The 14,044-nt window shown below is 43.2% G+C and overlaps 1 protein-coding gene across 3 annotated transcripts in view; it reads right to left on the bottom strand.

Annotated features, from left to right (window-relative positions):
- LOC124554057 (ankyrin-3-like) overlaps positions 1 to 14,044 on the bottom strand; it is a 95,174-nt gene that overhangs the window by 30,582 nt on the left and 50,548 nt on the right. For all 3 annotated transcript variants that reach the window (XM_047128097.1, XM_047128098.1, XM_047128099.1), the window contains exon 4: positions 1,341 to 1,917. In XM_047128097.1, coding sequence (XP_046984053.1) covers positions 1,341 to 1,917 — 577 coding nt within the window. The remainder of the gene's footprint in view (positions 1 to 1,340; positions 1,918 to 14,044) is intronic.

Genomic DNA, 14,044 nt, shown 5'->3' with positions numbered 1-14,044 from the left:
CGTTTTTCATATTAAGTGCATTGTGCTGATACCTACTGCCTGGTACTCCATATTAGCGCCCTCAGTGGACATTACACACCGTGAGACAGGAGAATGGGGAGATTCACAGAACTGATGGACTTCGAATGTGGTCAGGTGATTGATGTCTCACTTGTCATACGTCTGTACGCGAGATTTCCACACTCCTGAACATGCGTAGGTCCGATGTGATAGCGAAGTGGAAACGTGAAGGGATACATACAGCACAAAAGTGTACAGGCCGACCTCGTCCATCGAATGACAGAGACTGCCCACAGTTGAAGAGGGTCGTAATCTGTAATAGACACACATCTATCCAGAACATCACACGGGAAATCGAAACTGCATCGGTGACCACTACAAGTACAATGACAGTTAGACAGGAGGTGACAAAACCAGGATTTCATGGTCGAGCGGCTGCTCTTAAGCCACACATCGCAGTGGTAAATGTCAAATGACGCCCCGCCTGGTGTAAGAAACGTAAAGCATTGGACGATTGAATAATGGGAAAACTTTGTGTGGAGTGACTAATCATGGTACTCAACGTGCCAATCGGATGGGAAGGTGTGGGTATGGCGAATGCCCTGAGAACGCTCTCTGCCAGCAAGTGTAGTGGCAACAGTAAAATTCGGAGGCGGCGGTTTTATGATATGGCCGTATTTGTCATGGAAGGTGCTTGCACCCCTTGTTGTTTTGCATGGAACCATCACAGCCCAGTCCTACATTCATGTTTTATGCGCCTTCTTGTTTCCAACTGTTCAAGAGCAGTTCAGGGACGGCGATTACATCTTTCAACATGATTGAGCACCTGTTCATTATGCATGGGCTGTGGCCGAGTGGTTGAATGACAGTAACGTCTTTGTGAAGGACTAGCCCGCACAGAGTCCTGACCTCAACGCTACAGAACACATCTGGGATATATTGAACCGCCAGCTTCATGCCAGGTCTCACCGACCAACATCGATACCTCTCTTCGGTGCAGCACTCCGTGTAGAATGAGCTGCCATTCCCCAACAAACCATCCAGCACCTGACTGAACGTATGGCTGCGAGAGTGGAAGCTGAGATCAAGGCTAAGGGTGGACCAACACCACACTGAATTCCAGCATTACTGATGGAGGGCTTCATTGAATTTGTAAGTCATATTCAGCCAGGTGTCTGGATACATTTGATCACATAGTGTATACAAGAAAATGGATATCAGTAGTAGTGTATTTTACTGTGCATGCACATCTAATTAAACTTTGTGGTGGACATTGTAGGCCTGGCAGTACACACACTTATCGCTGTGTAACGTAGAATTGTGACTTGTCTCACGCTTACCTGGTGTCTGTCAGTGTCTCTGCAATCAGGTGAGTCAACTCCACAACAGTTTGTGTGTCGTTGACTACAGCCTCAGTCCAGCCCTGCGTCGCCATCACACGGAGCAAGTGGGCCTTTATGAAGGCGACGGCGGCCTGCTTCAGCCTGTTGGCGGAATGCCTAATCGCGAGAACACCTGCAGCTGCCGCAGTCTCGACAGACAGCTGGGCGGCCACTTGTTGCTCACAGTGCGCTTTCAGTACTGACAGGCCGTATACGTCGGCGGCGACCAGCAGCTTTGGGGCCATGCTGGGCAGCTGCGGCACCTGCAGGGTGTACAGGTATGCCAGCACCTGACGCAGCACAGGACCCTCTGTGTCTGAGAGTACGAGCTGACTGCTGCTGCCCTCTACAGTGACGCGACGGAACATGTCCGCAAACACGGGACTCCTGGCGGCCAAGACAGCCCTGTGCGCCATCAGCCGCGTGTCCCCGGCCAGCAGAGTCACCATAGCGCCGTCCCCGGCGTCCAGCAGGGCGCCAAGATCCTCGGCCGTGGCCTCCTCAACTTCATGAACTCGTCCCACTGTGAGCGATTCTGGAACACAGTTTCCCAGCAGAAAGGTGGGAGTGGCTGCCAGTGCAATCATTTTATCAATTTAAAGGCATTTATAAAGCTGCCATCAGGATAAAATTCACACACAACATAGATTAAAGTGTGTAGATGAAGGAAATAATACTTTTGAAAATCTATTACATCTCCTCTTAAAACTTCCCTATTTGCTTGTAAAAAATGCCACAGAAGGAATACATGTCTCTTATCATTTGTCTCTTTGTACAATTACTTGCTCAAAGTATCAAAATGGAGATCTAGCACAAAACTAAGCATATTTTATTCCCCACACAGTCCCAAGTTCTGCACTTATTTAAGAAAACAATGATATTTTATGTCTGAAATCTGTACCCCTTCTGCCCTTAACCGCTAGCCCAGCATGTTTGTCTCCAGGAACTGATACAGGGGATCAACTAACTGCTGTCACAGTCTGGAATGACTTTCTAGAAACATGGTATAGAGGTGGCAGGCATAGCTTGATGGCAACTTCTCACTTATTCCAACATGATAACACCCAACATTTTGTAGGGTAGTGGCATAACGGCCCCCTCCCTCCCCCTCCCCCAGTGGATAAAATTAAATTTTATGTGGGGTACAAACAACTGTGTCTAACTGTGTTTCACTCACAATGCTAAGTTATTTCTAAAAGATCATATTTATCATTACTATCTCACAACAATGTAATAGGTATTACATAAGTTAACATTAATTCATTTTTATTTTCAAATAATAGAAATAATGAATGACACAATGTGGTGCATGCTACAGCTTGTCAAACGAATGTATGAACTTCATCTTCCACACATAATCCTCCTGCTGCACACAATAGTTTTTACTTTGTACCACGATGGAGAAATCGAGACTTGTAGGTCACATATGCTTCAATATCTCATAAAAATTTCTAGCAAATGACCAGAAATTTCGTCATCACTCACTTCATAATAATAAATGAAAAAAATATTAAACTTCAACTCAACACTTACTATGTAGTGGCTACTATTGTAGTGTAAGATTTATACAGTACTTTATTTTCATTATTATTTGTGGCACCTAGTCAGACACAAGCGTTGGCAAGTTAAAATCGTTCGATTTCTGACACTGCAGAAGTAAGGAGTCTAGCAATCAAGTGATTCAGAAACAGTAAGTAGAGTGCACGAATTTTCACTTGATTGATTTTAAGTAAAGGTGCAGGGTGATGGTGATGCAAGTGTAAATAGAGAGAGAAGTGATGTAGAGAAACAAGTTTTGTAACAAATGCATAACTTCACTGCAGACAGTTAGTTAACTTCCATTTTTGAGTAGTCTTAGACGCAATGAGAAACACTACATCATTACAAATAAGAAGTACCAATTGTATAATTGACACATTAGTCTGAGGTTTAATAAAACGTCTACAAAAGCTAAGTATCATTTATCTTCCATCACTTTCAAAATAAAAATTTTCAAAGGAAATATTCTTCTTAGTGGAGTTTAGTTAATTGCTAAAGATGATGACTTAGTGTGTGTGTGTGTTTGGGTGGGTAGGGGGGTGGGGTGGGGGAGGTGGAGATCCAGCTAGCGTCTGTTTGCACTCTGGGATAATGCTCTCAGAAAGGTTGGGAGCCATTACTGTAGGGGGATATGTCAGAGCCAGTCATAGAGAATAAGCCATATTTTCAACACACATTCTTTCCATCATTTCGTAATTGATGTCACCCTACCAAATTGTTGCAGATGGTACTGATAACCGACCTTTGTTGTTGTAAGTTCTTCATTACAAGCTGTAATTAGCGCTGAAAATAGTCACAGTTCCAGTTACTACGTTAGACGATCAGGTTGATTTTTTAAAAGACATTTTAAATTACTATTATTTATTGCACTTATTATCTATCAGCTAGCTATGAAAATCCGAGAAACAAGAAAGCCCTGGGAAAGACAATATTCGAGCTGAATTTGTCGAAAGTGGAAGAGTTGAAATTAGTAATCTGTTAAATACTCCATAGCGTAACATATATAAACAGGGGAATTTGCCCTCAGATTCTAGACAAAGATTATACGATATTTATCCTTAAAGGAGGAATGTCTTAAAATACGAAAATTACCGAAGTCTTAGCTTAGTTGTGAATGCCTCATCAAACAAAAGCTTCCACTGTCTTCGAACAGTTGACACAGGATTATCAGAAAGTCAGATTGGATTCGGAAAAAAACGAAGAACCCAAGAAGGAGTAATATCATTAAACTTAATTTGAAATTGTAAATACATAGCTTTGGTAGGTATACAGGAAACGTTTCATGATGTAAAATGGCCAAATAGAGTTTGAGGTACAGGAGAGAGTAGGAATATGCGTAGAGAGTGATATGTTATGTGGAAGCTGTATAATAAAAGAGAAGACTTTCATTGGAGTGCACTCTACACAGGTTCTACGGATGTTCACAAGTGATCCGGCAGGGTGGTGTACTATAAACAATTATCTTTAATCTATTCAACGAACAGGTACTTAAGAAGCGGGAGTAGTGTTACATGTAGTAATACAGGAGAACAGAGCAGGTATGCATGGCATAGCTGTTTTATCTGAAAGTGAATACAATGTAGGCCTATGCTAGTGACCTCTGTGTGCATCAGAACCAGAATGGTCCCAAAAGTGCTCCTCCAGGGTGAATTTTGGTAATCCATGAGTGGACATTGCACACCACACAGTCTCCCATTGAGGGTGAAGTGACATCTCGATCGCCAAATACTGACTCTCAGCCCCCAACTGTGCCAATTTCACTTAATAACGAATCCATGCAAATAAAAGTGGCCGACAACATCATGGGGTGTTCGATGGGCATTCTAATTCCCATCGTGTCCCGCGCCTGTGGCACTGGACTGGATGAAGAAGACCCATTGAGTTCCCTCCATGGTCGCCAGATCTAACACCTATGGACTTTTACTTGTGGGGAACTGGAGGAACTTCGCACGCTGGAGGAACTTCGCCAGGATATTACAGCGACATGTGCAGCGATCTACACTGCAACAGTGACTGACATAGTTGCGACGAGCCGGAAGCTATGGCCGAGCGGTTCTAGGCGCTCCAGTCCGGAATCGCGCTCATGCTACAGTCGCAGGTTCGAATCCTGCCTCCAGCATGGATGTGTGGGATGTCCTTAGGTTAGTTAGGTTTAAGTAGTTCTAAGTCTAAGGGAGTAATGCCATCAGGTGTTAAGTACCATAGTGCTTAGAGAATTTTAACGGCCGCTCGTCATTCTGCTATGTGTATAGCCGCCGACTGTAAACATTTTAACACTTAAAGTATCCCTACGCTAAGCTGAAAGTGGTACAACGTATGTGATGAATTATTAGTTGTAAAATAAACACACAAGTATTAGTTTTCGTTCCTTATGGTGTGCCTACATTTTTCTAGCTGACTGTATATAAAGCAGAAAAAAAATGTTAATTAGTTACAAAGTTCGGCGTGTTACAATTTATTCAAAATGTAAACGTCACTACATATATTCGGATTAAGGTTATGACATCTTCGATGTGCCTGCCGTCATTGGCAATGAGGTGGCGCGGATGAATAGCGAAATTTTGCGTGACCCGCTGAAGTGTCGGAAAATCGACGCTGGCGATGATCTCCTGAATGTCTGTTTTCATCTCAGCAACAGTCTCTGGGCTATTGCTGTACACCTTGACCTTAACAGAGCCCCACCGAAAGAAGTCGACGTATTCGCATCTAGAGAATATGGAGGCCAATCAAGGCTCATGCCTGTCCTCCTGGGTACACCACAGGCAGAATGCGGTCCCCAGAATGCTCCTCCAGAACATCAAACACTTCCCTGCTTCGAAGGGATCGTGCACTATGTTGTATGAATCACATCTTATCGAAATGAGGGTAACTTTGGATAATCGTGATGATATCATCTTCCAAAACCTTTATGTACCATTCGGTAGTCACCAAAAGAATATTACACCGATTATTTCGTGACCGGAGACTGCACACCACACACTCACCCGTTGACGGTGAAGAGACTTCTCGATCACCGAATGTGCAGTCTCAGCCACTAAATGCGCCAATTTCGCTTATTGACGAACCCATCCAAATAGATGTGGGCTTAGGGGTGAAACGAAACCATATTCACATCAAAGTCCTGTTCGTCAATTCTGGAGACAAGAGTGTAGACGAAACGAAACTGCTGTTCCATGGACCTCGGGCTTAATGGCTGAGGAGTTTGAATTTTGTATGGGAAAAGATGCAGGTCTTCAACAACTACATGTCGCAGTGCCTCCCAGTTGATTCCCAGCTGTTGTGCAGCTGGTCTGATAGATTTCCTGGGGCTGGTTTGAAACACAAGACTTGTTATGTTGATGTTTTCAGTCGTTTTCATCCTTTTTGGACGACCGACATTGCGAACACAGTCAGCAAGAGAGCTACCCATTCTCTCAAACTTTCGAATCATATTCTTTATTTTTAGCACACACGGACCGGTTGTCTTCATCTTCATCTCGGTCGCACCACTTCCTTTGAGCCGCATTTGCGCTGTTGTTGCTCGTGTAGTAGGCCTTCACCAGTGATATATATTCAGGTACGCTGCACCGAGACGTTTTCTCGTGCACATAGCAGACAACAACAACCCGCACGTGCATACGCAAACTCCCATCATCCCCCGCAGCCAACAGTCCAATTTGAACGTCATAAAGGAAACCGTTCAGAAGCTATGAAGGTTTCATTTCATGTAGGTCAATAACTGTCACCCTCAAACTTCCTGGCAGATTAAAACTGTGTGCTGGATCGAGACTCGAACTCAGGACCTTTGCCTTTCACGGGCAACTGCTCTGTCGACAGGGCTACCCAACCACGACTCACGTCCCGTCCTCTGGGCTTCAGTTCTGCCAGTACCTCGTCTCCTACCTTCCAAACCTCACTAGCACTCCTGCCAGGAAGTTTCATATCAGCGTACACTCCGCTGCAGAGTGAAAATTTCAGTCTGCAAACATACCCCAGGCTGTGCCTAAGCTATGTCACCGCAATATCCTTTCTTTTTTGGAGTGCTAGCCTTGCAAGATTCGCAGAAGAGCTTGTGTGAAGTTTGGAAGGTAGGAGACGAGGTACTGGTAGAGCTGAAGCCCATAGGAGGGGACATGAGTTCTGCTTGGGTAGCTCAGATGGTAGAGCACTTGCCCGCAAAAGGCAAAGGTCTTTAGTTCTTGTCTCGGTCCGGCACACCCTTTTAATATGCCAGGAAGTTTCATATCAGCACACACTCTGCTGCAGTGTGAAAATTTCAATCTCGAATTGTCACCCTGCTTGAATAACTTTCCTTCCTGATTTCTATCGTAAACATGTTGTTGTTGTTGTTGTGGTCTTCAGTTCAGAGACTGGTTTGATGCAGCTCTATCCTGTGTAAGCTCCTTCATCTCAAAGTACCTACGGCTATATACTTAATGTATTCAAATCTTGGGGTCCCTACACGCTGCTCTTCAATCCTGAACTGGTGATACCTTGATGCCTCAAAAAAAGGCAGACCAACAGATCCCTTCTTCTAATCAATTTGTGCCACAAATTTCTCTTCTCCCCAATTCTATTCAGTACCTTCAGATTAGTTACGTGGTATACTTATTTAATCTTCAGCATCCTTCTGTAGCATCACATTTCGAAAGATTCTATTATTTTCTTGTATAAACTATTTATCGTCCATGTTGCACATCCATACATAGCTACACTCCATAAAAATTCTTTCAGAAACGACTTCCTGACATTTAAAACTATACTCGATGTTAACAAATTTATCTTCTTTTGAAACGCTTTCCTTGTCATTGCCAGTCTACATTTTACATCCTCTCTACTTCCACCATCATCAGTTAATTTGCTCCCCAAATAGCAAAAGTCATCTACTACGTTAAGTGCCTCGTTTGCCAATCTAATCCCCTCAGCCTCACCTGATTTAATTCGACTGCTTCCCATTATCATCGTTTCGCTTTTGTTTATGTTCATCTTTTATCCTCCTTTGAAGACACTGTCCTTTCCATTCGACTGCTCTTCCAGGTCCTTTGCTCTCTCTGAGAGAATTCCAGTGTCATTGGCAAACCTCATAGCTTTTATTTCTTCTTCGGATTTAAATTCCTACTCTGAACTTTTCTTTTGTTTTCTTTACTGCTTGCTCAGTACATAGACTGAATGACGTTGGGAATGGGCTACAACCATGTCTCACTCCATTCTCAACCACTGTTTTCCTTTCATGCCCCTCGGCTGTTATAACTTCCATCTGGTTTCTGTACAAATTGTAAATATCCATTCACTCGCTGTATTTGACCCCTGTCGCCTTCAGAATTTGAAAGAGAGTATTCCAGTTAACATTGTCAGAAGCTTTCTCTATGTCTACAAATGCTAGAAACGTAGGCTTGCCTATCATTAATAAACCAAATAATCGCAAACAAACGCCAGTGTATTGCCATTACGTCTTTCATCTTACGCAAATACATTTTTTCAGCTTTGGAAGACAAGAGTCAATAAAGAATGAAAAACGAGCGCAGTACTATTATGTCGTCCATCAGTCCCTCCCGATGGGGATCGCACACCGCACAGCAATACTCCAGAATAGCACGGACAAGCCTGGTGTAAGCAGTCTCTTTAGTAAAACTGTTGCACCTTTTAAGTGTTCTGCCAATGAACTGCAGTCTCTGGTTTGCTCTAAGCAAAAATTTATCTATGTGATCGTTCCAGTTCAGGTTATTTGTAATTGTAATCCCCAAGTATTTAGTTGGATTTACAGCCTTAATATTAAGTGTGACTTATCGCGTAATCAAAATTTCTTTGGATTTCTTTTAGCGCTCATGTGAATAACTTCACTCTTTTCTTTATTCAGCTTCAATTGCCACTTTTCGCACCATACAGATATCTTATCTAAATCATTTTGCTGTTCGTTTTGGTTATCTGATGACTTAACAAGACGGTAATTAACAGCATCATTTGCAAGCAATCTGAGAGGGCTACTCAGATTGTCTCCTATGTCGTTAATATTGTTCAGGAACAACTGAGGGAAAAATTTGGAAATTTGTGGTAAGGTCATATGGGACCAAACTGCTGAGGCCATCCGTCCCTAAGCTTACACGCTGTTTAATCTAACACAAACTAACTTACGCTAAGGACGACACAGACCCATTCCCGATGGAGGACTCGAACCTCCGACGGTGGGAGTCACACGGAGCGTGACAAGACGCCCTAGATGGCGCGGCTACCCCGCTCTCCAACAACAGATGGCCTGTAACACTTCCTTTGGGAACGCAGGATATTGCTTCTGTTTTACTCGGTGACCTTCCGTCTATTACTACGCACTGTGATCTTACTGAGAGGAAATCACGAAGCCAGTCGCACAACTGAGGCGATTTTCCATATTCATGCAGTTTGGTTAGAAGACGCATGTGAAGAACGGTGTCAAAAGTCTTCTGGAAATCTAAAAATATGGAATCAGTTTGACATCCCCTGTCGAGAGCACTCATTACTTCATGAGTATAGAGGTAGTTGCGTTTCACAACAATGATGTGTTTTGCATCCGTGATGTCTATGTGTCAATAATTCGTTTTCTTCGAGGTAATTCATAATGTTCGAACACAGTATGTGTTCCCCTACTGCAAATCGACGTTATTGATGTGGGTCTGGAATTCAGCGGATTATTTCTACTTCCATTTTTGGGTAATGGTGTGACTTGAGCAATTTTCCAGAATTTAGGTACAGAACTTTCTGTGAACAGTCGGTTGTATATAATTCCTAAATATGGAGCTACAGCATCAGCATAGGCGGAAGGGAACCTCAGTGGGAAACAGTCTGGACCGGAGGTCTTGCCTTTATTAAGTGATTTAGCCTGCTTTGCTACACCGTGGATGTCTACTTCTATGTTTCTCATCTAGCCAGTTGTTCTTTATCGGAATTACGAAATATTTTTTTCGTCTTCTTTGGTGAATTAGTTTCGGAAAACCTGTTTAACAACTCTGCTTTAGTGGCACTGTCATCAGTGACTTCGCCATTGTCTCGCCACTGGTGTGCTTTACGTACGACCTGTCGCTGTCCTTGATCACCGTCAACTGTGCTCAGTGCCAGTGATTGGCCGCAGAGTCGCACTGCCGCAGGGGGAACACCTGTTTCTGGAGGTGAGCAGTGCGCCAAGTCTTAAGACATTGGAAAGGGGTTGCCTCGACGAAAAAGGCTCCCTCTTCTGCCTCTCGCTAAAGGGTTAATAAAGGTGGCGTTTGGGTATTTAAGCTGCTGACTCACACCAGCTTACACCTCGGCACTTCTGGGGTGAATACGTATACAGAATCACTGCATACCCACACATATGGAGCTTTTGTGCATTGTGTGTTGGCTTTTTCTTTCACACATTTGCAACCACACGGACAACGTTTATATATTCTCTTTCGCAAGTATTTCTATGGTTGTGTCTCTTTGTACGTATATCCACACACAACTGACAGTGCTTACTCATTAAATGTTGTCATTGAGGCTGCTCCTTGACGAGCACAGAGAGCTGTACCTCACTGTGGTCGTCGTATTCCATGCCAAAACTACTTGGTCGCCAAGTAATCAGGGTTAGAAAGATGTTTTGCTCTAAATGCAAGTCCATCTGGAGACTACACAACCTGTTCCTCGATGCTCAAAAACTCGGTGATGTTTTCACAATTCTTCTCTTACTTTCGTTTCTGCCCCTGTGTGGTCAAAGGAGAAGAGGAGATTGCTTCAGTGTCTTTCTTTCGTCAGTGAACATTATACTGTTGTGTCTATTTATTTTTAATTCTGTACGGTTCAGCCATAATTTCTGGTCTCATTCCTGAATAACGAAAGACGTCTCTGCTGTATTCACATTACATCTGTTTGTTACCACGTTTTTCTGACAAAATAAATTAAAGATTTCTGAGACACAAATTAAAGGTTAATAAGATTAACTTAAATTGTATAGGCACTTAAGTATTTAGCAACCATATATAATTCTTTCAGTTTTTTTATATATCTTGTGTACTTCACCGTCGTAATTGTACGAAAAATGGACTACGCCTGTCACTATAGACTTTCATTTTGCCTCTACGCATCCACCCTTCAATACATGATCAGATGCCCATAGAAAAGTACACTTTCAAAAAATGGTTCAAATGGCTCTGAGCACTATGGGACTCATCTGCTGTGGTCATCAGTCCCCTAGAACTTAGAACTACTTAAACTTAACTAACCTAAGGATATCACACACACCCATGCCGGATGCAGGATTCGAACCTGCGACCGTAGCAGCAGCGCGGCTCCGGACTCGCCTAGAACCGCACAGCCACCGCGGCCGGCAAAGTACACTTTCAATGGCTTGCTTGTGCCATGTGTACTTGCAAGTAATAACCCATCTAAAACGTACGACCACTAACAGCCATAATTATTAGTCTGCAAATGGCGCAAGTACTGATATAATATTGTTTAGTACACTGTTCTGTCACCAGTAGAAATATTTGCACTTATACCCATTACACCATGCATGTCTACATGTAGGAAGGTGTCCGATCTGTACATATAACTAACTACACACACTAAGCATTTGAGTGTTATATACACTGAAGAACCAAAGAAATTTCTTGTCGGGCCCCGCGAGCACGCAGAAGTGCCGCAACACGACGTGGCATGGACTCGACTAATGTCTGAAATAGTGCCGGAGGGAACCGACACTATGAATCCTGCAGGGCTGTCCGGCTGTCCCTAAATCCGTAGGAGCACGAATGGGTGGAGATATCTTCTGAGCAGCACGTTGCAAGGAATCTCACTTATGCTCAATAATGTTCGTGTCTGGGGACTATGGTGACCAGTGGAAGTGTTTAAACTCAGAAGAGTGTTCCTGGAGCCAGTCTGTAGCAATTCTGGACGGGTGGGGTATCGTATTGTCCTTCCGGAATTGCCCAAGTCCGTCGGAATGTACAATGGACACGAATGGATGCAGGTGATCAGACAGGAAACTTATGTACGTGTCACCTGTCAGAGTCGTGTCCAGATGTATTATGGGTCCCATATCACTCCGACAGCACACGCCCCACACCATTACAGCGCATCGACCAAATTGAACAATCTCCTGCTGACATACAGGGTCCATGGATTCCTGAGATGGTCTCCATGCTTCCATCCACTCGATACAATTTGAAACTAGACTCGCCCAACCAGGCAATACGTTTAGAGTCATCAACAGTCGTTGTTGATGGGTCCAGGCGAGGCGTGACGACTTGTCTCATTCTGTCATCAAGGGTATGCGAGGGGGCCTTGGGCTCTGAAGTCCATTATCTATGATGTTTCCTTGAATACTTGGCAGCTTGACTCTTGTTGATGGCCCAGCATTAAAATCTACAGCAATTTGCGGAAGGATGGCACTTCTGTTACGTTGAGCGAAATGTTTGTATGGGAAATTCCCCACTTCATCGCTACCTCGGAGATGCTGTGTCCCATCGCTCCTGCACCGACTATAACACCACGTTCAAACCCACTTACATCTTGATAATCTGCCATTAAAAGCAGCATAACCGATCTAACAACTACCCCAGACACTTGTTGTCTTATACAAGCGTTACCGACCGCAGCGCCGTGTTCTACCTGTTTACATGTCTCCGTATTTGAACACACAGGCCTATACCAGTTTCTTTGGCACTCCAGTGTAGATAACTCATCATAAATCTCATTGTATACACAGACATACACGTTCTTTGCGTATTGCCTATTAACTTTTCCTTCCATACATTTGTAACAACACGGAAAACGTTTCCGTGGTTATGTAGTTTCCAGAGTATCCAGGTATAACTTACTAGTCTTAATCATTAAATGTTCTTGTCATATGTCTTCCCCTTGAACGCACACATACTTCTTTAAAAGCACTGCTCACAGTTAATTGTCTTCTTTTCATAATTATTGTTGGATATACGCAGACCAGGGCACTACTTTTATTTCAGCCACGTTAATTACTTAAGGGTCGATTTTCGAGTTGTGTCGAGTACTGTGCATGCGTTCCATTGCCATTCAATCAAAGCAAGTATTTGCATGTAAGAACTGTGTAGCGAAATATTTTTGGATATACAGTATTTTTTGTTTCTCCATCTGGCGCGGACACGAATGAATCAGAAGGTTTTCCAACGTGTCATCAGGCCACATGCAGCATGTCAGAAGCATGTATTAGCCTAATTTAGTAATCACACTTGAAGCGAAAGTTCCTGTGCTTTGCTGCTGGTTTCTGAAAATGTGAGTCGCAACCGGAAACAGCAAACGTTTCAACTCGAGTAGCATAACTGCTGGATTCATTGAGTTGTGAAGCAACAGTATATCTTCTCCTGCAATGTTCTCATTTAAACGTGTGGTATTAATGATATTGTCAAATTTTTTTGCCAAAAAAGTGGTACCATTGGAAAATCGTGGTGGCTTTATGATTCGAAGAAGAATGACATCCAAGCAAATTTCCACCGTTAAACCGTGCAGCGGAAGGCCTGAAGTGAATTTAGGAATTTGGTTGAATTTTTAAGAACTTCATACTACTTTTAACAACTTCATACATGGGTAGATCACATAACTAATGTGGAGGTACTGAATAGATTAGGGGAGAAGAGGAGTTTGTGGCACAGCTTGACAAGAAGAAGGGACCGGTTGGTAGGACATGTTCTGAGGTATCAAGGGATCACAAATTTAGCATTGGAGGGCAAAGTGGAGGGTAAAAATCGTAGAGGGCGATCAAGAGATGGATACAGTAAGCAGATTCAGAAGGATGTAAGTTACAGCAGGTACAGGGAGATGAAGAAGCTTGCACAGGACAGGGTAGCATGGAGCGCTGCATCAAACCAGTCTCAGGACTGAAGACTACAACAACAACAACATTCTGATTCATTGCAGTATCAGTGCATAGATATACATTCGCTTCGCCCGATACTTTGTTTTACATGCAGATGAGTAAGTATGTTTAATGATGTGTAGTTCATGAAAGAATTAGTTGAAATCAACTATTCTGAGAAAGGAACTGTTTGAAGTGGCCTTTCTCTTAGTAAAACGTAGTTCGTTTACTTCTGGTTACCCCTACATATTGGTAGTTAGAATCCGTGTGAACAAATTTCTCCTCCCTTGATACTGAGTACAGCCGATTCCCAGGAAGTAAATGT

Source organism: Schistocerca americana, chromosome 11, assembly GCF_021461395.2.
Source record: "Schistocerca americana isolate TAMUIC-IGC-003095 chromosome 11, iqSchAmer2.1, whole genome shotgun sequence".
Lineage (NCBI taxonomy): Eukaryota > Metazoa > Arthropoda > Insecta > Orthoptera > Acrididae > Schistocerca > Schistocerca americana.
The sequence above is the reverse complement of the archived record's forward strand: the minus strand, read 5'-3'. Positions and strand labels throughout refer to the sequence as shown.